The sequence below is a fragment of the Somniosus microcephalus genome, unplaced genomic scaffold, assembly GCF_052327205.1.
Source record: "Somniosus microcephalus isolate GS21.2 unplaced genomic scaffold, FLI_Smic_1.0 unresolved_chr1, whole genome shotgun sequence".
NCBI lineage: Eukaryota > Metazoa > Chordata > Chondrichthyes > Squaliformes > Somniosidae > Somniosus > Somniosus microcephalus.
Window position 1 is genome coordinate 138197072 of NW_028225179.1, and position 23641 is coordinate 138220712.

The 23641-nt window shown below is 45.2% G+C and overlaps 1 protein-coding gene across 2 annotated transcripts in view; it reads left to right on the forward strand.

Moving 5' to 3' along the window:
* LOC147095997 (apolipoprotein M-like) overlaps nt 1-16512 on the forward strand; it is a 49541-nt gene extending 33029 nt beyond the window's left edge. Inside the window, exons 5-6 of one of the 2 annotated variants that reach the window (XM_085974953.1) lie at nt 2680-2777; nt 14639-14726. In XM_085974953.1, the coding sequence (XP_085831079.1) occupies nt 2680-2777; nt 14639-14656 (116 nt within the window). In that variant the 3' untranslated portion in view covers nt 14657-14726. Of the gene's footprint in view, nt 1-2679; nt 2778-14638; nt 14738-16343 lie in introns of those variants that run through there. The other variant, XM_085974952.1, reaches the window with a different exon arrangement.
* The last annotated feature ends 7129 nt before the right edge of the window (nt 16513-23641 follow it).

Here is a 23641-nt window from a genome sequence, read left to right on the forward strand (position 1 = left end):
AAGGCCAAAGTCCAGCGTTATGTTAAAGCTCCAGTGGCTACGTTCGCTGTTCCGGAGCGTCGTTTCGACCACGTGCATGTGGACCTTGTGGGGCCGCTTCCGCCTTCTCAGGGTTATACTCATCTCCTCACCATGGTGGACCGCACCACTAGGTGGCCAGAGGCAATTCCTTTGGTTTCCACCACTTCGGCAGACGTCGCTAGAGCTTTCATCTCCTGTTGGGTTGCCCGTTTCGGGGTACCGGCGGACATCTCTTCCGACCGTGGGCCACAATTTTCCTCGAAGCTTTGGAACGCTGTAGCTCAGGGGCTCGGCACCAAACTTCATCGCAACACCGCCTATCATCCACAGGCGAACGGCCTTTGTGAGCGATTCCACAGGTTGCTTAAAGCCGCCCTTCGGGCCAGTCTTCAAGGTGCAGGATGGGTGGACAGACTTCCATGGGTCCTTTTGGGTCTTCGTACGGCGCCCAAAGAAGACCTGCAATCGTCCTCAGCTGAACTCATCTACGGCCAGCCTCTCCGAGTACCAGGGGATTTCCTCCCTTCTCCCACAGAGCCATGGTCCACCTCCCAGCAACTCGTTAGCCACCAGGAAGCGGCCAGATGCTTCGCTCCGGTGCCTACATCAAATCACGGCTTACAGAACTCCCACGTGCCAGCGGAATTGAAGAATGCTGAGTATGTATTCATCCGCCACGACGCTCACCGGGATCCGCTCAAGCCCCCTTACACTGGTCCTTTCCGCGTCATCGAACCAGGAGACGAATCCTTTTCGGTCGACATCGGAGGAAAGCCGGATCACATCTCGGTGGACCGATTGAAGCCGGCTCACCTGGACCTGGACCTGGACCACCCAGTCGTCGTTGCTCAACCGCCGAAACGTGGCCGACCGCCCGCAGCCGCCGTGCCAGATCAACCAAAGCTGCCCGCCAACTCGACCACGCTCGCCGCGCCTGCTCAACCACAATCGACTGCCAGCTCGACCACCAGTCATCAACTTCCTCTGCCAGGTTATCGAAGTCGATCAGACAGACTTGTCAGACCTCCCCCTCATCTCACTTTTTCTGTTAAAGACAATTCTGGGGGGGCGCATGTGGCAGAGCCACCAAAGGACTCCGAGCGGTTGTACATAATTCCTTTAACAGCAATATAGTTACTGTCTGTGTCTGTACCTTTTTAATTACACTGTTTGACTGTACAATGTCTAGTTACCTTTACAGCGCGGTTTCAACGTGATGACGTCACGCCGTTAGTCACGTTATTCCCCAATGGCGGGAAAAACGTCATGACGTCAGCTTTCAGACCAGAGGATCAGTCCTCGTGGAGCCTTCAAAGATAGCAGACCTGTATTCGATGTATTCCAGCAGTTTCTAGTTAAAACCTGTTTTGTTCCATTAAAGTTCATTGTTTTAATTGCCTGAGTCGAACTCAGTCTTTACGATAGGAACCTCCGTTCCTACAACATGGTGTATTTGGATTTTCAGAAGGCATTCGATAAGGTGCCACATAAGAAGTTATTAAACAAAATTAGGGCTCACAGGATTGTGGGTACTATGCTTGCATGGATTGAGGATTGGTTAACGGACAGAAAATAATCGGGTCATTTTTGGGCTGGCAGGCTGTAACTAGTGGGGTACCGCAAGGATCAGTGCTTGGGACTCAGCTATTCACAATTTATATCAATGATTTGGATGAGGGGACCAAATGTAATATAACCAAGTTTGCTGATAATACAAAGCTGGGTGGGAATGTAAGTTGTGAGGAGGATGCAAGGAGGCTTCAAGAGGATATAGACAGGCTAAGTGAGTGGGCAAGAACATGGTAAACGGAATATAATGTGGAGAAATGTGAAGTTATCCACTTCGGTAGAAAAAATAGAAAAGCAGAGTATTTTTTAAAATGGTGAGAGATTGGGAAATGTTGGTGTTCAGAGGGACCTGGGTGTCCTTGTACAAGCATCACTGAAAGTTAACATGCAGGTACAGCAAGCAATAAGGAAAGCAAATGGTATGTTGGCCTTTATTACAAGAGGATTTGAGTATCAGAGTAAAGATGTCTTACTGCAATTATATAGGGCCCTGGTGAGACCACACCCGGAGTATTGTGTACAGTTTTGGTCTCCTTACCTAAGGAAGGATATACTTGCCATAGAGGGAGTGCACTGTAGGTTCACCACACTGATTCCTGGGATGGGAGTGTTACATTGTTATAGTATCACATCGTTAAATGGAACTACTTTGGTATGGTGTACCGGGTAGTCAAAACTGCCCAACGCATTACCGGCACCCGGCTACCGACCATAGAGCACATATACCAGAAACGCTGTTTACGGAGGTCACGGTCCATCATCAAAGACCCTACCCACCCCAGCCACAGTCTGTTCGCCCTCCTGCCATCTGGGAGACGCTACAGATGCATTCGCACCCGTACGACCAGATTTAGGAACAGCTCCTTTCCCAGGGCTGTCATCCTACTGAACTCCACAAATAAACTCTAAAGCCTGCACATCTGCCAATGCACTTTATTATGGTTATGTTAATGTATTACAAGCCAAATGTATGTTGAATGTTTAAATGTCTTAATCTAAATGTACACTCTTGGAAGCCGCAAGCCTACATTTCGTTGTACTGCACTTGTGCACTAACAATGACAATAAAAGTTGATTTGATTTATATAGCTATGTGGCACACTGTGCACGGGCAGTGCACAGTGCAGCGTCGGACATCTCGTATCACTCCGCACCATGCGGCAGCACAGAAACAAAGCAAAAATACAGTTAAGTAAAAGCAGTAACTAAAATGAGCTGAAAGTGTCTATTATTTATAGTAAAAGAACACAAGGAGACACAACGTGGTGGCAGCGGTATAAGTGAGTACAAAATTGTGCTATACGAACTACAAATAAGACAAAGTGATTTTATGCGGTGATTGAGAGTGAATCGTACGGGAAACTAAAATGACGGCTGTGCAAATGCAACCCCTCATGAACTGGGAAGCCGACGATATAGTAGAAGCATTCCGCAAGTTCAAACAGAAATGTGAGCTTAAATTCAAAAGCTTCCTGAAGGGTACTACCAACGAGGAAAAGGTTAGTTACATTCTGTTGTCGACAGGAGAAAAAGGCATAGATTTGTATAATAGCTGGAGTTTGACTGAAGAGGAAAAGGAAAACCCTGCGACAATTTTTGATAAATTCAGCAACCATCTAGAGCCTAAATCCAATCACCGTATACACAGATACAAATTCCAGAGTCTAAGACAGGAACCCAGTGAAACAGCTGACAATTTCCTGACAAGGCTGAGAAATGAAGCCAGCAAGTGTAAATTTAAGGAAATGGAGGAAATGCTTGTGGACCAGCTAATATGGGGGTCAGCGCATGTAGAGGTACAAAAAGCCCTGATAGGAAAAGAAAAGCTCGGAATAACAGAGGCTATAGATACTGCGAGAGCTCATGAGTACTTTCACAAACTTATTCTAAGTAGAATTCAATAATTAAGCTAAATCGTAGTAAATAAAAAGGTCTTGTAAGGGTTAAGTCATGGAAGGGCAGCTCAGACCCGTGTCATGCTCCTCCTGTGCCATGTGGGAAATCAGGGACACTGTCCCTGACAACTATGTGTGCAGGAAGTGTGTCCAGCTGCAGCTCCTAGCGGACCACATGGCGGCGCTGGAGCTGCGAATGGACTCACTCTGGAGCATACGCGATGCTGAGGATGTTGTGGATAGCACATTCAGTGAGTTGGTCACACCGCAGGTAAAGGCTAGCTCAGACAGTAAATGGGTGACCAAAAGGCAGGGTAAAGGCAGGAAGGTAGTGCAGGAGTCACCTGCGGTCATCTCCCTCCAAAACAGGTTTACCGTTTTGGGTACTGTTGGGGGAGATGACTTATCAGGGGAAGGCACCAGCAGCCAGGTTCAGGGCACCATGACTGGCTCTGCTGCACAGAAGGGCGGGAAAAAGAGGGATAGGGCTATAGTGATAGGGGATTCAATTGTAAGGGGGATAGATAGGAGTTTCTGTGGCCGAGACCGAGACTCCAAGATGGTATGTTGCCTCCCTGGTGCAAGGGTCAAGGATGTCTCGGAGCGGGTGCAGAGCATTCTGAAGGGGGAGGGGGATCAGCCAGTTGTCGTGGTACATGTAGGTACCAACGATGTAGGTAAAAAGAGGGAGGAGGTCCTACAAGCTGAATTTAGGGAGTTAGGAGCTAAATTGAAAAGTAGGACCTCAAAGGTAGTAATCTCTGGATTGCTACCAGTGCCACGAGCTAATAAGTTTAGAGAGAGTAAGATAGATAAGCTAAATACGTGGCTTGAGCAGTGGTGCAAGGGAGAGGGATTTAAATTCTTGAGGCATTGGAACCAGTTCTTGGGGAGGAGTGACCTGTACCAAGGGGACGGTCTACACCTGAACTGTGAGGGAGCCGATGTCCTCGGGGTAATATTTTCTAGGGCGGTTCGGGAGGATTTAAACTAATTTGGCAGGGGGATGGGAACCTAGGTAGTGGAAAAGAGGGAAGTCATATGAAGTCAGAAATAGATGGTAGAAAGGTGAGAAGCAATAAGCAAAGGAGAGAAACACAAAGGGCCAAACTAATTCATAATGAGAGTGTGAAAAAAGCAAGCCTGAAGGCTTTGTATCTTAATGCTAGAAGCATTAGGAACAAGGTGGATGAATTAGTTGTGGAAATAGAGGTAAACAAGTATGATTTGATTGGGATTACAGAAACGTGGCTGCAGGGTGGGCAAGGCTGGGAACTTAACATCCAGGGATATACAATATTTAGGAAGGATCGGCAAAAAGGTAGGGGAGGTGGGGTAGCATTGCTGGTAAAGGAGGGGATTAATGCAATGGAAAGGAAGGATATTAACTCGGATGAAACAGAATCTGTATGGGTAGAAATGAGAAATAGCAAGGGGAGGAAAACGTTAGTGGGTGTGATATATAGGCCTCCAAATAGTAATATGGAGGTGAGGGAAGGCATAAAAAGGGAAATTAGAGAAGCGTGCGATAAGAGCACAGCTGTCATCATGGGTGACTTTAATTTACATATTGATTGGACTACCCAAATTAGTAAAAATTCTGAGGAGGAGGAATTCCTGGAATGTTTTCGGGACGGTTATCTGGACCAATATGTCGAGGAGCCGACTCGAGATCAGGCCATTTTAGACTGGGTATTGTGCAATGAGAAGGGACTTATCAGCAATCTTCTTGTACGAGGCCCCTTGGGTCAGAGCGATCATAATATGATCGAGCTCTCAGTCGAGATGGAGAGTGAGGAAATTGAATCAGAGACTAAGGTCCAGAACTTAAATAAAGGGAATTACGAGGGTATGAGACGGGAATTGGGTAAGATTGATTGGGTGGTGTTTCTGGGGGGATTGACAGTGGATAGACAATGGCAAGCATTCAAAGATAGAATGGAAGAATTCCAGAACATGTTTATACCGGTTTGGCATAAAAATAAACCTAAAAAGGTGACTCAACCGTGGATAACGAGGGAAATTAGGGACAGCATAAAATCAAAAAAAAGGGCATATCAACTGGCAAAAAAAAGCACCAGACCGGAAGATTGGGGGCAGTACAGGATACAGCAAAAGAGGACAAAGGGATTAATCAGGAAGGGGAAAATAGAATACGAAAGTAAACTTGCAGCAAACATAAAGACAGACTGCAAAAGCTTTTATCGGTATATCAGGAGGAAAAGACTGGTAAAATCCCAAGTCGGTCCCTTGCAGTCCGATTCGGGAGAATATATAATGGAGAATAAGGAAATGGCAGACCAATTAAACTCATACTTTGGTTCTGTATTCACAAAGGAGGACACAAATAACCTCCCAGGAATATCGGCAAACATAGGGACTAATGAGAGGGAGGAGCTGACAGAAATTAGTATCTCTAGGGATATGGTGTTGGGTAAGTTGAGGGGACTGAAGGCCGACAAATCCCCAGGGCCTGATAAACTACATCCTAGGGTACTTAAGGAGGTGGCCCTGGAGATAGCAGATGCTCTAAGGATCATCTTCCGGAACTCCATTGACTCGGGAACAGTACCCGTGGATTGGAGGGTAGCTAATGTTACCCCAATATTTAAAAAGGGGGGTAGAGAGAAAGCAGGGAATTATAGACCAGTAAGCCTTACATCGGTTGTGGGCAAAATGCTAGAGTCCATTATTAAGGATAAAATAGTGGAGCACTTGACAAATGGGGAAAGGATCGGACAGAGTCAACATGGATTTACAAAGGGTAAATCGTGTTTGACTAATCTGCTGGAATTTTTTGAGGAAGTAACTGGTAAAATAGATGGGGGAGAGCCAGTGGATGTGGTGTACCTTGACTTCCAGAAAGCCTTCGATAAGGTTCCACACAAAAGATTATCATGCAAAATTAAGGCTCATGGAATTGGGGGCAAAGTATTAACGTGGATAGAGAACTGGCTGGCGGATAGAAAACAGAGAGTTGGAATAAACGGCTCGTTTTCGGAGTGGCAGGCAGTGACCAGCGGGGTGCCGCAAGGATCTGTCCTGGGACCCCAGCTGTTCACAATATATATAAATGATCTGGATCAGGGAATTGGATGCAATATTTCCAAATTCGCTGACGACACTAAACTAGGAGGAGGGGTGGGCTCTGATGAGGATGTCAGGAGGCTACAGTGCGATTTGGACAGGTTGGGGGAATGGGCGGATACGTGGCAGATGCACTATAATGTGGATAAATGCGAGGTTATCCACTTTGGGGGTAAAAACAGGAGGGTAGATTATTATCTAAATGGCAATAGATTGGGAGATGGGGAAGTGCAGAGGGATCTGGGTGTTCTTGTGCACCAGTCACTGAAGGAGAGCATGCAGGTGCAACAGGCGATTAAGAAGGCAAATGGTATGTTGGCCTTCATATCAAGGGGGTTCGAGTATAGGAATAGGGATACCTTACTACAGCTGTACAAGGTGCTGGTGAGACCGCATCTGGAGTATTGTGTACAGTTTTGGTCGCCCCATCTGCGGAAGGATGTTCTTGCCATGGAAAGAGCGCAACGGCGATTCACCAGGCTGATACCTGGAATGGCGGGAATGACCTACGAAGAGAGATTAAATAGTTTGGGCTTGTACTCACTGGAGTTTAGAAGATTGAGAGGGGATCTCATCGAAACATATAAAATTATGGCAGGCCTGGACAGGCTGAATTCAGAGAGAATGTTTCCAATGGCCGGGGAGCACAGAACCAGGGGCCACAGTCTAAAAATAGCGGGCAAATCATTCAAAACAGAGATGAGGAAGAATTTCTTCACTCAAAGAGTGGTGAGCCTGTGGAATTCCCTGCCACAGAGGGCTGTGAAGGCTAATTCAATAAATATTTTCAAGAGAGAATTGGATATATTTCTGAAGGCTAAGGGGATTAAGGGTTACGGAGAAAAGGCGGGGACGGGGTACTGAACTGGTAAGATCAGCTATGATCTCAGACGAAGATCAGCCATGATCTCATTGAATGGCGGAGCAGGCTCGAAGGGCCGAATGGCCTACTCCTGTTCCTATCTCTATGTTTCTATGTTTCATGAAGCCATGAAGCAGCAAATGAAAACGCTGATTTCTCAAACGGCTGACATGCGGACGGCTTCTGAGACGGACAACAGAGTGGATGCAGTGAGAGAAAAGTACAACACACAAAGACATGCACATGACAACGGGGGAAACATGTGCAGAAATTGTGGAAGACCGCACGATTACACAGACAAGAGGAAATGTCCAGCATATGGAACAAGCTGCAATGCCTGTGGCAAACTAAACCACTGGGAAAAGAGGTGTAGAATGAAGAAAGAAGGAACATACATCAAAAACAAAGGCGAACAGCAGAACCAGAGAAAGAAACACAATATCCATGCTATGGATGAGCAGGATGATGATGATGATGATGATCACGACAATGCACTAAACATCGAAACCATAAAGATACAGCTTCATGAGATGTCCAGAGCGGAAAATACTCCGAGGAGAGAATTGCACACCATCATCCAAATCAAAAAAAAGGTCAAAGGTCGGCCCACAACCATCAACTTAAAGTTGAAGCTGGACACAGGGGCTCAGAAACATTCTCCCATTGAGACTGTACCAGCAGATCTTTCCCGAAAACCTGAGAGAAGATGGCTACCCGAAAAATGGTTGTTTAAAGGCAAGTAATGTCACGCTGACAGCATACGGGGGGAGTGAGATTAAACAACTCGGAATAACCTTTATCAAAGGGACACATAAAAGAAAGAACATCAACTGCATGTTCTATGTCACCGACACTGAGGGGCCAGCGATCCTGGGATTAAACAGCTGCGAGAAGTTGAGATTGATCTCAGTGCATCACGAGCTGATGGAAACGCCACTGAAGATAGACAGCAACCGTCCACAAATCAAGAGTAAAAAAGACTTGATAGACATGTATCCGGAATGTTTCGATGATACAGTGGGATGTTTCGGAGGTTTCCAATACCACATCACCATCGATCCAGAGGTAAAGCCCGTTATTCATGCTCCACGAAAAGTACCCATCGAGCTGAAGACAAAGCTTGAAAGAGAGCTAAAGGAGATGGAAGAAAAGGGAGTGATCGTAAAGGTCACTGAACCCACAGACTGGGTAAACTCAATTGTGGTATGAGAAAAGCCAAACGGGCGTATCAGAATATGTTTGGACCCCAAAGACCTAAACCAGGCGATAAAGAGGGACCACTATCCCACCCCAACGCTAGAGGAGATTACGCCATCACTGGCAGGAGCCAAGGTTTTCTCAACTAGATGCCAGAAATGGATATTGGAACGTGAAGTTGGATGAGGAATCAACAACACTGACAACATTCAACACACCATTTGGGCGTTACAAATTCCTGCGGCTGCCATTCGGGCTAAAGGTCAGTCAAGATATCTTTTTCAACAGAAAATAGACGAGACATACAGAGGCTGTGAAGGAGCTATAGGAATAGCTGATGATATTCAGATCTATGGAGCAGATGAAAGAGACCATGACATGCACCTACATGAGGCCATGGAGCGTACCAGGAAGGCTGGCATCAAGTTAAATGCAGATAAGTGCATAGTTAAAGTCAAGGAATGCCAATTCTTCGGTATGATTTATACACCAGAGGGAGTCAAGCCAAGTCCTGAGAAGATTGCAGCGATTGCTGAAATGAAACCACCCAAAGACAAGAAAGAGCTGAGGAGTTACCTCGGCTTGGTCCAATACATGAGTTCTTTCATCCCACACATGTCGGAACATACAACAAATCTCAGAGCTATTGAAAGAAGACGCCGAATACCAGTGGTCTGAATCACATGAAAGGAATTTCAAACAACTTAAAGAAACAAGTCTGTCACATTATGACAGAAGAAAACCAGTCACCCTGCAAGTAGATGCTTCTACCAGAGGACTAGGGCCTGCTCTGGTGCAGGAAGGAAAGCCGATAGCTTTCGCATCAAAGGCCTTGACATCAGCCGAGACGAGATACGCCAACATAGAAAGAGAACTATTAGCAGTAGTGTACGGATGCGAGAAATTCCATACATACCTATATGGCAGGCGATTTACAATAGAGAGTGACCATCGTCTACTAGAACAGATTTATAAGAAGAATCTGTGCAAAGCGCCTGCAAGACTGCAAAGACTACTTCTAAGGATCCAAAGCTTTGACTTCATGCTTAAATATAAGCCAGGAAAGGAAATGGTGCTAGCAGATGTGTTGTCTCGATTGTCGCCATATGAGAAACACGAGGTGGAGGGCCTAACAGTAAAAATCCACCACCTAGTGAATGTTACCCCTACAAAGCTCAGTCAAATCAGAGATGAGACTAGCAAAGATGAGGAGTTGCAACTACTCACACAACAAGTAATACAGGGGTGGCCGGAGAGAATCCAGTACGTACAGGTGACAATTCGTCAATACTGGACGATTAAAGACAATATTGCAGTAGAAGACTGTATTCTCCTTGCTGGATCGAGGATCATCGTGCCAAAGACAATGCAGACACAACTTCTCCATCTCATACATGAAGGCCACATGGGAATGTAGAAATGCAAGCTGAGAGCCAGATCAGCTGTATACTGGATAGGCATGTACAAAAATATCGAACAGATGGTTTCTGCATGTGATATATGCCAGAAATACAGAAATGCACAACAGAAAGAGGAGACGATACCTAGTGAAATACCGTCAAGACCATGGCACACTGTTGGGGCAGATCTCTTCATGTGCAATCAAGAATGGTATCTCATAGTGGCAGATTACTATTCCAAGTTTCCTTTTGTGAGAAGGATGAAAGACTTGAGAGCCACAACTACCACCAGGATTGCAAAGAGCTTGTTTGCTGAACAAAGAATCCCGGAAAAGGTAATCTGTGACAATGGAACCCAGTTCACATCGAGTGAATTCAGAGCTCTGGCAGAAAAGTATGGGTTCAAAATAGTAACCTCATCCCCACATTTCCCAAGGGGACATGGGTTCATCGAAAGACAGATCCAGACTGTCAAGAGAACTCTCGTCAAAAGTAGAGAGAGGGGGGAAGACCAAGACCTTGCCCTCCTATCACTCAGATCAACACCACTGAAAGCAGACATGAAATCACCTGCGGAATTGCTGAATGGGAGGAAGTTTAAGACTACACTACCAGCAAAAGTACATCCTCCCCAGGACCAGGAGGACTTCAGACAAAAGCTGGCAGAAGCACAAATCGTAGGAAGCAAACATTACGATAAACATGCAAAGACGCTACCAGAATTGCTGAATGGACAATCAGTGCATGTGCAAGACCCGGTGTTGAAAACCTGGAATCCAGCCAAGGTCATTGGAAAAGCTGATACTCCAAGATCCTACTTCGTAGAGACTGAACCTGGTAACCCATACAGATGGAACAGACTCCACATCAGACCTTCACCTGAACTGGATAAGCAGCAGACAACATCAGCAACATTGACAACACCAGCTACGACAAGCAGTACAACACCAGAAACAAGCGCTACAAACCAAACAACCATGAGCATGCACACTCCAACTCCAAAGGCGACAGCAACAACAACAACGAGAGCGGAAAACACCGCAGAGAGGAATGGTCACCACCAAATCCACAAGATGGAGGGACAACATCCAACCACCTGAGCGATATCGCGAATAAAAAAAACCTCTCAATTCTTTGTAGTTGATAAAAATAGTTTAGATATAATATTTGTTAATTTAAATTGTTAAATTTCATGTTTTTGTTATGTTCATCATTAATAACTAGACATTCTTATTATGAACACCGCTAGCTTCTAGCTAGTTATTTATTCAGTACACGTTTTCTAGGTACAGTATCTGTAGAGGCTTCCATGTGTGCTCCTGTGTGCAGGCTGCCATCTTGACTGTTGCCTTCTGGGTAACCTAGTGCCTCATGGGTAATGTAGTCTTAATGTATGTATAGCTGGGTAGTGTAGTTTTATACATACAGCTATATACAGCTCTACTGCTCCACCTAGTGTCCACCACAGAATGACATGTTATTGATCACTACATCCCCCTTTCTTTGGAGGTTTAACAAAATCAATATCAATCAACTTTCAAGAAAACAATAAAGATAATATCAGTAACACTTTTGTTAGTGCTCTATAAACATAAACATTTTCAAAACAGTCAACACATTTTCAAAGCTTTACATTGTACTCAAAGATTAAGTCTATCAGGCTCTTTTACTTCACGTGTGGATCTTCTCAACACGGGTAAGTCTGATGTGTCTTCATGAGATTGTTCTGGCGGTGAATGACAAGATGCAGTTGCGGCATTGTCATCAATCTGCTCTTGTATAGATCGAGGTCTCCTTGCGATCTTTGCTTGGAGAGGGTTTCAGTGTTTCCTTCACTCTTCATGCCATAACTCTCAATGTAGTCAATGCACTCTCGAAAAACTGCTGGCAGCTGGATCCCATCATACAGCATAGTCCTCTCAGCAGCCTCGGCTAATGGAACACCAAAGATTGGCCTGAGGGAAGAAGGAGTATCCACCGGAACTGCTTCCTGCTCTGGTGCAGGCTTCTTCTTTTTCTTTTTCTCTTTCCACTGCTTAACATCTGCTGCGGTTATATCTTTGGATTTTTTCTCCTTGTGTTTTTCCTCTTTGTGCTTTTCTTCCTTTGGCTTCTCTTTGACCTTAAAGTCTTTTTCTTTCTTCTTGGAGAAACTAGGCTTTTTGAAGACATGGATACCCTTTGGCCTTTTCATCCTTGATGGGCTCTCTGCTTCATCACCTGAGTCATCTGGTCTGCTTATGGCCCAGTTTATACGGTAGACTCTCTTGACCAGTTCTAAGTCTTCACAAGCTTTGTCACCTAGTATCGAATCAAGTCTTTCAGCCACAACAGAAAACATGAGATGATGCACTTTGTCTTTGACTGTCACTTTAAGTCTGCATACACCTAAGCAATCTATTTTCTGTCCATTATAGTCCTTCAGTAGTACTGACTTTTTCTGTATTTTGGGCTTTTCTTTCATATTGTTAATGTCACTCATACTGATTAAGTTTGCTTTTGCCCTAGTGTCCAGTTTCAATGTAACTAATGCTCCATTTATCTGCAGTGGGATCATCCATTTGTCCTCTTTTACTGCATTAACTTTATGTTCAGCATTGTCTATTTCTGAGGGCTGCACATTTTCTGTATCTTTTTTGATATCGTCACATGACACCATTCCTACAAAAAATGTCTCACTTAAAGCAGTGTCCTCAATCACATTAACTCGTTGCCCTTTTGTCGTTTTTACTTTTGAAAAGCATTGTTTGGCAAAGTGATTCTTTCCATTACACTTTGTGCACATTTTTCCAAACGCTGGGCATTGTCTTAACTGGTGTTTGTAACCACAGCGTTTACAATTAAAAATGTCATCGTCCGATTGCTTTTCATTTCTGTTCTGCCCACGTTTCTTCCCCTTGTAGGACACAGCACCGACAGCAGCATTATCACTCATTACATTCGCATCATTATTGATTTCACTGAAAGTCTTCGCGTGATTTTGAGCTAGCTTGCTGGCTTGGCATATTTTCACCGCATTTTCCAAATTTAGTTTGGTTTCTCTCAACAGACGTTCCCTGACTTTTTTTATCATGAATACCAAACACAATCTGGTCACGAATCATGGATGCTTTGAGCTCAGAGAAATTACATGTCTGTGCTTTCAGTTTCAGATTAGTTATAAAGCTATCAAAAGTCTCATTTTGTTGCTGTGTCCGAGAACGGAAGATGTATCTTTCATACGTCTCATTCTTTTTGGGAGAGCAATGTGCATCAAATTTTTTTAGCACATCTTCTAATTTTCCTCTGTTCTTCTCTGGATTAAATACAAATGTATTAAATACCTCTATCGCCTGTGGGCCTGCAACCGTAAGCAGCAACGCTATCTTCCTTGCGTCTGGCTTCGTACCGAATCCGATGGCTGCAAAGTCCGCCAATTGTAGTCGATTTTTTCTGTGAGATTCAAACGCTCTGGTGGCTTCAAATTCTCCATGTCGCTTTTCACAATTTTCAGCAGATCTTCACCACCCTGGTACCATCTTATGTTCATTAATAACTAGACATTCTTATTATGAACACAGCTAGCTTCTAGCTAGTTATTTATTCAGTACATGTTTTCTAGCTACAGTATCTGTAGAGGCTTCCATGTGTGCTCCTGTGTGCAGGCTGCCATCTTGACTGTTGCCTTCTGGGTAGCCTAGTGCCTCATGGGTAATGTAGTCTTAATGTATGTATAGCTGGGTAGTGTAGTTTTATACATACAGCTATATACAGCTCTACTGCTCCACCTAGTGTCCACCACAGAATGACATGTTATTGATCACTACAGTTTTAGTTCTGAGAAAGAGGGATGTTACATTGTTATAGTATCACATCGTTAAATGGAACTACTTTGGTATGGAACTACTTTGGTATGGTGTAGTTATATTGCTATGTGGCACACTGTGCATGGGCAGTGCACAGTGCAGCATCGGACATCTTGTACCACTCCGCACCACGCGGCAGCACAGAAACAAAGCAAAAATACAGCTAAGTAAAAGCAGTAACTAAAATGAGCTAAAAGTGTCTATTATTTATAGTAAAAGAACACAAGGAGACACAACAGGGAGGATTGTCCTATGAGGAGAGATTGAGTAGACTAGGCCTGTATTCTCTAGAGTTTAGAAGAATGAGAGGTGATCTCATTGAAACATACAAAATTCTTACAGGGCTTGACAGGGTAGATGCAGGGAGGATGTTTCCCCTGGCTGGAGAGTCTAGAACCAGGGGTCACAGTCTCAGAATAAGGAGTCGACCATTTAGGACTGAGATGAGGAGAAATTTCTTCACTCAGAGGGTGGTGAATCTTTGGAATTCTCTACCCCAGAGGGCTGTGGAGGCTCAGTCGTTGAGTATATGCAAGACAGAGATCGATAGATTTTTGAATATTATGGGAATCAAGGGATGTGGGGATAGTGCAGGAAAGTGGAGTTGAGGTAGATGATCAGCCATGATCTTATTGAATGCGGCGCAGGCTCGAAGGGCTGTATGGCCGACTCCTGCTCCTATTTCTTATGTTCTTATGTGATATCATTAAAATACGACTCTCTCTCTCTCTCTCTCATTATTTTACTCCTCTCCCAATACAGGCAGGTCTCCGACCTTGACCAACGGCATCCGCCTGGAGTTCGAGCAACGAGCCAATTGCTTGGACTTGGTGGCCATTCTTGTTCTGGAGCAGGCCCAAGGTTAGTGACAATGGCCGTTTTCCCCCTGAAGTTTTGGATGCCCTCTCTCTCTCTCTCTCCTGAAGATGCTGACTTGTGCTGGGGTTTGTACAGATAGGCACACTTAGATTCATAAATAAAATAACCTAGCTGGCATAAGAAAGATTTTGCATTTATACAGCGCCTCAGTTCACCTCAGGACATCCCCAAGCACTTTACAGCCAATGAAGTACTTTGAAGTGTAGTCACTGTTGTAATGTCGGAAATTTGCGTACAGCAAGCTCCCACAAACAGCAATGTGATAATGACCAGATAATCTGTCTTAGTGATGTTGGTTGCGGGATAAACATTGGCCAGGACACCGGGGAGAACTCCCCTGCTCTTCTTTGGAATAGTGCTGTGGGATCTTTTACGTCCGTCTGAAAGGACATAAGGGGTCTCGATTTAAGTTTTGGATGCCCTCTCTGGCCACCATTGACCAAAATCTTAACTGGACCAGCCACATAAATACTGTGGCAACAAGAGCAGGTCAGAGGCTGGGTATTCTGTGGCGAGTGTCGCACCTCCTGACTCCCCAAAACCATTCCACCATCTACAAGGCACAAGTCAGGAGTGTGATGGAGTACTCTCCACTTGCCTGGATGAGTGCAGCTCCAACAACACTCAAGAAGCTCGACACCATCCAGGACAAAGCAGCCCACTTCATTGGCACCCCATCCGCCACCTTAAACATTCACTCCTTCCACCACCGACGTACCGTGGCTGCTGTGTGTACCATCTACAGGATACACTGCAGCACCTCCCAAATGCGTAACCTCTTCCACCTAGAAGGACAAGGGCAGCAGGCACCTGGGAACACCACGACCTCCAAGTTCCCCTCCAAGTCACACACCATCCTGACTTAGAAGTATATCGCCGATCCTTCATCGTCATTGGGTCAAAATCCTGGAACTCCCCCCCTAACAGCACTGTGGGAGTACCATTACCACACAGACTGCAGCGGTTCAAGAAGGCGGCTCAACACCACCTTCTCAAGGGCAATTAGAGATGGGCAATAAATGCTGGTCTTGCCAGCGATGCCCACATCCTATAAAAATGGATTTAAAAAAAAGCCTCATCTGAAAGACGGCACCTCTGACAATGCAGCACTCCCTCAGTACTGCACTGGGAGTGTCAGCCTAGATTTTATGCTCAAGTCTCTGGAGCGGGACTTGAACCCACGACCCTTTGACTCTGACACGAGAGTGCTACCCACTGAGCCACGGCTGGTACCCTTCTGGTGCAGGCAGCACCTGGTGTGTTATAAGTCAGAAGGTGGGGTAGAGGGAGGTCCCACATTAAATCCAGTGTGCAGGCATCAGCTGAAGACAGGCTCAGGCTTGGCTGTGAAGTTGTCGCAGTCGAATAGCTCGCCAACACTCACCACCTAGGCTCACACAAGAATAGCTCTGGCGCCAGAGGGCTGCCATTGCCCATGCAATCAAACAGCAAGGTCAGCACCTTCAAGAGAGAAGGAGGCGGGAGAAAACCAGTCAATGAAAATAGGATAAATATTGAAAATATGAGTTCAGTTCCACAGGTTATCTTTTTGAAATTGCAGTAATTTTTTTCTCCTTCTTCCCTGCAGCACATTGTGAGATTTCTTGAGATCCAATTTCCAACTTTCGTGACCTTGTGCCTCAGTACCACATGGGCTCAATTCTGGACCAGCCTTCTCTGCATTCGATATGGGGATGTCCTTTGTGGAGTGAAAGACGATGTTGTTTTTTGATGATTAAATTGATTTTGTTACAATTCACTTTAGTTTCTATTAGGGAAGAGCAACAAAATACCAAATAATTCACAAATGCCCTTCTGCCCTTTTAGATGGAAGGAGGGTAGAGGTGAGGATAAAGAAATAGAAACCTCTCTTTTGTTTAATCTAGTTTTACTTTGGATGAAGATTTATCATTTCATGTACTGTAATGCTGCCCTTCTGCCCACAGATGGCGGTGTTGAAACAATTGTTTCTCAGCACTCAACTTCGAAGAGAATCTTCTCCCCTTCTGCTCCTGAACCAGAGGGGCAAGGAAAATCCCAGCTTTCATTCACACCCTGTTCTGAGTTGGCTGAACTCACCACGGGCTGCAGTCGGGGTTTACACAACTGGCTTCAATTCACCTAGCCTAAGGAACATGAGAAATAGGAGCAGGAGTCGACGATACGGCCCCTCGAGCCTGCTCCGCCATTCAGTAAGATCATGGCTGATCTTCCGCCTCATTTCCACTTTCCCGCCCCATCCCCACATCTCTTGATTTCCCCCAGAGTCCAAAAATCTATCGATCTCAGCCTTGAATATACTCAACGACTGAGCCTCCACAGCCCTCTGGGGCAGAGAATTCCAAAGATTCACAACCCTCTGAGTGAAGAAATTCCTCCTCCATCAGTCCTAAATGGCCGACCCCTTATCCTGAGACTATGCCTCCTAGTTCTAGATTCCCCAGCCAGCGGAAACGACCTCTCGACATCTTCCCTGTCAATCCCCCTCAGAATCTTATAAGAACATACGAAATAGGAGCAGGAGTCGGCCCTTCGAGCCTGCTCTGCCATTCAATGAGATCATGGCTGATCTTCTGTCTCAACTCCATTCACCGGCCCTATCGCCATATCCCTTGATGCCCTTACTAGTTAGAAATCTATCGATCTCTGTTTTGAATATACTCAATGACTGAGCCTCCACAGCCCTCTGGGGTAGAGAATTCCAAAGATTCACCACCCTCTGTGTGAAGAACTTTCTTCTCACCTCAGTCCTGAATGGCCGACCCTTTATCCTGAGGCTGTAGCCCCTGGTTCTAGACTCCCTATGTTTCAATGAGATCACCTCTCATTCGTCTAAGCTCCAGCGAATATAGGCCCATTCTGCTCAATCTCTCCTCATAAATCACAAGATAATGATGGATGAGGAAGGCTCTTTGGCACATATTAGTTCAGCCATCCAAAAATACTCTACTGCCCCGCCACCCCCACCCCCCATTGCAGCATCCAATTATTTTCTTAAATGCATCCAGAATTTTCGCCTTCACAACCCTTATCGGGAAGTCTACCCAAGTATTGATCATTCTGCGTAAATCCCGGTGTCAATCCTAAAGCTACCTTTTACTAGTTTGAATGGATGACTCCCTGTCCTACTCCCGTAATTTAATTTAAAGTAACACTTGAGCTTTACTGATTCCATATTATTTACTATCTTATATTCCTTTATAAGATTACCTGATTATAGAAGACTTACATTCATATAACGCCTTTCACGACCGCCGGACTTCTCAAAGCACTTTACAGCCAACAAAGTACTATTTGAAGTGTAGTCACTGTTGTAATGTGGGAAACACAGCAGTCAATATTGCGCACAGCAAGATCCACAAACAGCAATGTGATAATGACCTGACAATCTGTTTTTGTTATGTTGGTTGAGGGATAAATATTGGCCAGGACACCGGGGATAACTCCCCTGCTCGTCTTCGAAATAGTAGCCATGGGATCTTTTACGTCCACCTGAGGGAGCAGACGGGGCCTCGGTTTAATGTCTCATCCGAAAGACGGCACCTCCAACAGTGCAGCACTCCCTCAGCACTGCACTGGGAGTGTCAGCCTAGCTTTATGTGCTCAAGTCCCTGGAGTGGGATTTGAACCCACAACCTTCTGACTCAGAGGCGAGTGTGCTCCCAGCTGACACGGTACACAAGACAGTAAATGATATGAAAATGGTAAATCAAGGAAGATTAAAATTAGCCGGTGCTCTTGCTCCCGGTGACTACTGGAAGGTTTATGTGTGCGTCAGTGTCGGGTGAGGACAGGATCAAACTTGAATGCGAAGCACCCCGTAGTCAAATAGCCGACCAACACTTGCTGCCCAAACTGATGTAGGAGGAGTGGCCATTTGGGCAAGGGTCACCAGTGCAGATACAGACATACGTACCCCAGGGAGAAACAGGAGAGGAGGGGAGGACACAAAAAGTATTCATCAAGTGGCATTACTGGCGGTACAAGTGGCAATTTAAAAATAAGAATTTTGAAAGAAAAGAAACACATCTGAATTGTTTAAAACATGTACGAGATTGAGCTGATCACACTGTGACAGTGTCAGTCTCTTGACTATGGCCTGTCAGCAGGCTGGTAAAAGAACCTGCATTTATCTACAAATAAAGGAAACACCATATAGTAGTCCAAAGGCATGTCTATCTCCAACCCTTCCCCATCTAGACCCGAGTACGTCGCTGACTGTCTTGTGTGCTCTATTCTGCACGCCCTGTTCTGCAGGTTTTGAGTTGATCATTCTTACCTAGTTTTTTAGTCACTCACATGTTGATACTCACACATGCAGTCAGTGCATTCCACAGAACCTTGTAGTGAGTCACGTATTGATAAACATGCAATCAGTGCATTCCACAGAACCTTGCAGTCAGTCACGTGTTGATACTCACACCTCCATTTAAGCAAACTTTCAAATGGTTGGGCGATGTAGCAGAGAAAAGCATCCCAAGGTATTTCACACAGGCACACTCAAAAAAGTGGATGCGGAACTGAACCAAAGGAGGAGATTTTAGAAGGGGGCAACCAAAAGCCTGGTCAAAGAGGTGGGTTTCAAGGAGGATCTCAAAAGGAGGAGAGTGAGGTGGAGGGATTTGGGGTGGAAAGTCCATAGTGTGGGACCTAGATGGCTGAAGGCATGGCTGCCAAAGGTGGGGTGAAGAGAGGGGTGGCAGGGGGGGATGGAATTGCATAATTGGCCAGAGTCAGAGGAATGGGGAGTTTGCGTGGGCATGTAGAGCTGGTGGTGGGCTACAGAGAGGGGGAGAGACAAAGCCATGAAGGGATTTAAACACAAGGATGCGAACTTTAAATTTGAGGCATTTGGTGGACTGGGAGCCAACATAGACCCAGGGGGTGATGAAATCAAAACTAATCTGCAACCAAAGAGAGCCCATGAGTTGAAATCACACGGTGTGATCTCGCTAACAAGTTAATGCATGGCTGTGAAATCCATTTGTCTGCCATTTCAGAGAACACATCCACGCAGTTAAAATAGGCAGGTTTTTTTCGTAAAAATGGCGTATGACGGAGTTTTCATGCAGATGCAGCATTGTGTCCATTACGACTGCCACACACCAAGCTTTCAGCCCCACCCCGTAGCTTCCTGGAAGTTGCTGCCAGCTCTGAAATGGAGGCAGGAGAAGTCGGGCGGTAGAAGAAAGCAGGTGACTGAAAGATTGTACGGTTGGAAAATTTAGATTGCGCTGAATAAAATAGGTATCAAAAAAATGAAAACCCAGAGAAATAAAAACTGTACAGACAGAGAATGGGAAGGGAGAGGGAATGAGAGGCAAGTGGGTCAGGGCTGAAAATGTTTTATTAATTTACAGGTTTGTTTTAGCGAGTTGGGGTTCATCTTATAGCAAGAAAGCCACTTCTGATATTTGAGGAGCTCGGGAAAGGAAGGAAGACAATCGGACATAAAAATAAAATTATTGTCTCAAACTACTTAAAAGTTTCTCTTTTTTTAAAAACTTTTTTTTGCTGATCCCTAAACATTGAGACATTTATAGGGAAAGATTTTCCTGTTGCTGGGACAATGGGATCACTTGAAAGCAGTGAAAACCGGATAATTGGGCTGGGAGGAGTGCACACACCCATAACTGAGCCAGCCTGATTTATTTGTTAATTTAAATGAATGAATGTAAAAATAGGGTGAGATTTTTTTTTGGAGGGGGGCGTGTGTGTGGGACTGATTTTCCTGTACTCGTTGCATCCAGGTGCTAAAACAAGTTATCTTCCCCTCTGAGATTTTGTCTTTTGTTAATTTGTCAAACAGCCAATAACTAGAAATGCGCAACCCATTTTTGAATGTAGAGAATCGAAATATTAACCTGCAGGCATTACCAGTGATAATACTGCCCCAATGCACAGAACACCTGTGTCTGTGTGTGTGTGTCTGTATATATGTGTCTGTTAGCATTAAAATGGACAGCGAATATAGATTCTGCCTCTGTATTACATAGATACAACACCAATAACATAGGAAAACATCGCAGGGCACTTACAGAGGGAACATAAAAACAATGCTTGGCAAGGGTATTAAGGGTTACGGAACCAAGGCGGGTAACTGGATTTGAGATACAGATCAACCATGATCTAATTGAATGGTGGAACATGCTCGAGGGGCTGAATGGCCTACTCACGCTCCTATGTAGACAGTTTTAAGGTGGGCTTTTAAAGGCAGGGAGAGAAGTAGAGAGGTGGAGGGGGTTTAAGGAGGAATATCCAGAGTAGAATTATACAGCACAGAGGGAGGCCATTCGGCCCATCATGCCTGTGCTTTGAAAGCACTATCCAATTAGTTCTGCTACCCTGCTTTTTCCCCATAGCCCTGCAAATGTTTCCTTTTCAAGTATATATCCAATTCCCTTTTGAAAGTCGAGCTAAAGCAGTTGAAGGCTCTGGTTGCGGTGGTGGGTGAAGGGAGGACGATGGCCGGGGGCGGGGGGGAAATGCACAGATGCCACAATTCAAGGACTGAAGGGTTGTAATGACAACTAAGGTTGATGGAAGGTATAACGTTAGGGTGCAGCAGTCTGTGGAAGGATTTGAAGATGAGGATAATTAATTGAACTCCAATACATTGAGGTACAGGGAGCCAATGTAGACCAGTGTGGACATGGGGCAATGGTTGATTGAGACATAAGGGGTATAGTGCGGGATACGATACGAGCAACTGAGTTTTAAACGAGGGAGGGGGTTAGGAGGCTAACAAAGAGGGATTTGAAGGATTCAAGTCCAGAGGAAGAAGAGAGAGATGTACGACATCCCAAAGTGTTTCACAACCAATGGAGTACTTTTGAAGTGTAGTCACTGTTGTAATGTAGCGAAACGCGGCAGCCAATTTGCACACAGCAAGCTCCCACAAACAGCAATGAGATAATGCCCAGATCATACATTTTAGTGATGTTGGTTGAGGGATAAATATTGGTCCAGGACACCGTGGAGATCTCCACTGCTCTCCTTCGAAATGGTGCCATGGGATCTTTCATATCCACCTGAGAGAGTAGACGGGGCCTCGGTTTAAGATGTCATCTGAAAGACGACACCTCTGACAGTGCAGCGCTCCCTCAGTACTGGCACTGGGAATGTCAGCCTAGATTTTGTGCTCAAGTCTCAGGAGTCATAGACTCATAACGGCACAGAAGGAGGCCATTCGGCCCATCGAGTCCGTGTCGGCTTTCTGTAGAGCAATCCAGTCAGTCCCATTCCCCCGCTCTATCCCCATAGCCCTGCAAGTTTATTTCCCTCAAGTGCCTATCCAGTCTCCCCTTGAAAACATTGAGTGTCTCCGCTTCCACCACTTCCGTCGGCAGCGAGTTCCAGGTCCTCGCCACTCGCTGCATAAAAATGTTTTTCCTCACGTCCCCCCTGTATCTCTTGCCCAAAACCTTAAATTTGTGTCCCCTAGTCCTTGTACCATCAACTAGTGGGAACAGCCTTTCCCCATCTAGCCTATCCAAACCCGTCATAATCTTGTACACCTCTATCAAATCATCCCTCAACATCCTTTGCTCTAATGAAAACAAATCCAGCTTCTCCAACCTGTACTTGTAGCTAAGATCCCCCATCCCCAGAACCATTCTGGTAAATCTCCTCTGCACCCTCTCAAGGGCCTTCACATCCTTCCTAAAGTGTGGTGACCAGAACTAGATGCAATACTCCAGTTGTGGCCTAACCAGCGCTTTACAAAGGTTCAGCATAACTTCTCTACTTCTGTACTCAATACCTCTATTTATGAAGCCCAAGATCCCATATGCTTTGTTAACCACTCTCTCAATATGTCCCGCCACCTTCAGGGACCTATGCACATTAACTCCCAGGTCCCTCTGTCGCTGCACACTCTTTAAAACTGTGCCATTAACTGTATATTGCCTCTCCCTGTTCCTTCTGCCAAAATACATCACCTCACACTTCTCTGTATTAAATTCCATCTGCCACTTGTCTGCCCATTCTGCTAGCCTTTCTATGTCCTGTTGCAGTCGATTGGTATTATCCTCACTGTTTGCCACACCCCCAAGTTTGGTGTCATCGGCAAATTTAGAAATTCTACTTTGTATTCCAATATCCAGGTCATTTATATATATCAGTGGCCCCAGCACTGACCCTTGGGAAACACCACTGTCTACCATCCTCCAGTCTGAAAAACACCCATTTACCACAACTCGCTGTTTTCTGTCCTTAAGCCAATTCCTTATCCAAGCTGCCACTGACCCCCTATTCCGTGAGCCTCAATTTTGTTAACCAGCCTTCTATGTGGTACTTTGTCAAATGTCTTCCTAAAATTCATGTAGACAACATCCATTGCATTTCCTGCATCAATCCTCTGTTACTTCATCAAAAAATTTCAATTAGTCAAACATGATCTGCCTTTTACAAATCCATGTAGGCTCTCCTTAATTAGCTTAAACCTCTCCAAATGCCCGTTAATTTTTTCCTTGATTATTGTTTCTAAAACTTTACCCACCACTGATGATAAACTGACTGGCCTGTAGTTACTAGGGTTGTCCTTACACACTTTCTTGAGCAATGGTGAACCTGTGACTCAGAGGCGAGAGTGCTACCAACTGGGCAACGGCTGACACCAAAAGCACGAATAAGAGTTATGGCGGCGGTGGGGCTGAGTTAGTGTGGAGGCAGGCGAGGTTGCAGAAGTGGAAGTAGTCATGGTGATGGACAGACTGCGGGATCTGAAAATCAGTTCTGGGTTGAACAGGACACTAAAGGTTTCACAAATTCTAACTCAGCCTGAGTAAGTGACTGGGAGGAGGGGGATGGAAAGGATGGCGATTATGGTCAAGGGTCACTGGGCTTTGGACTTCCTGTTCCTCAGTTACAGTAAATTCTCACTCA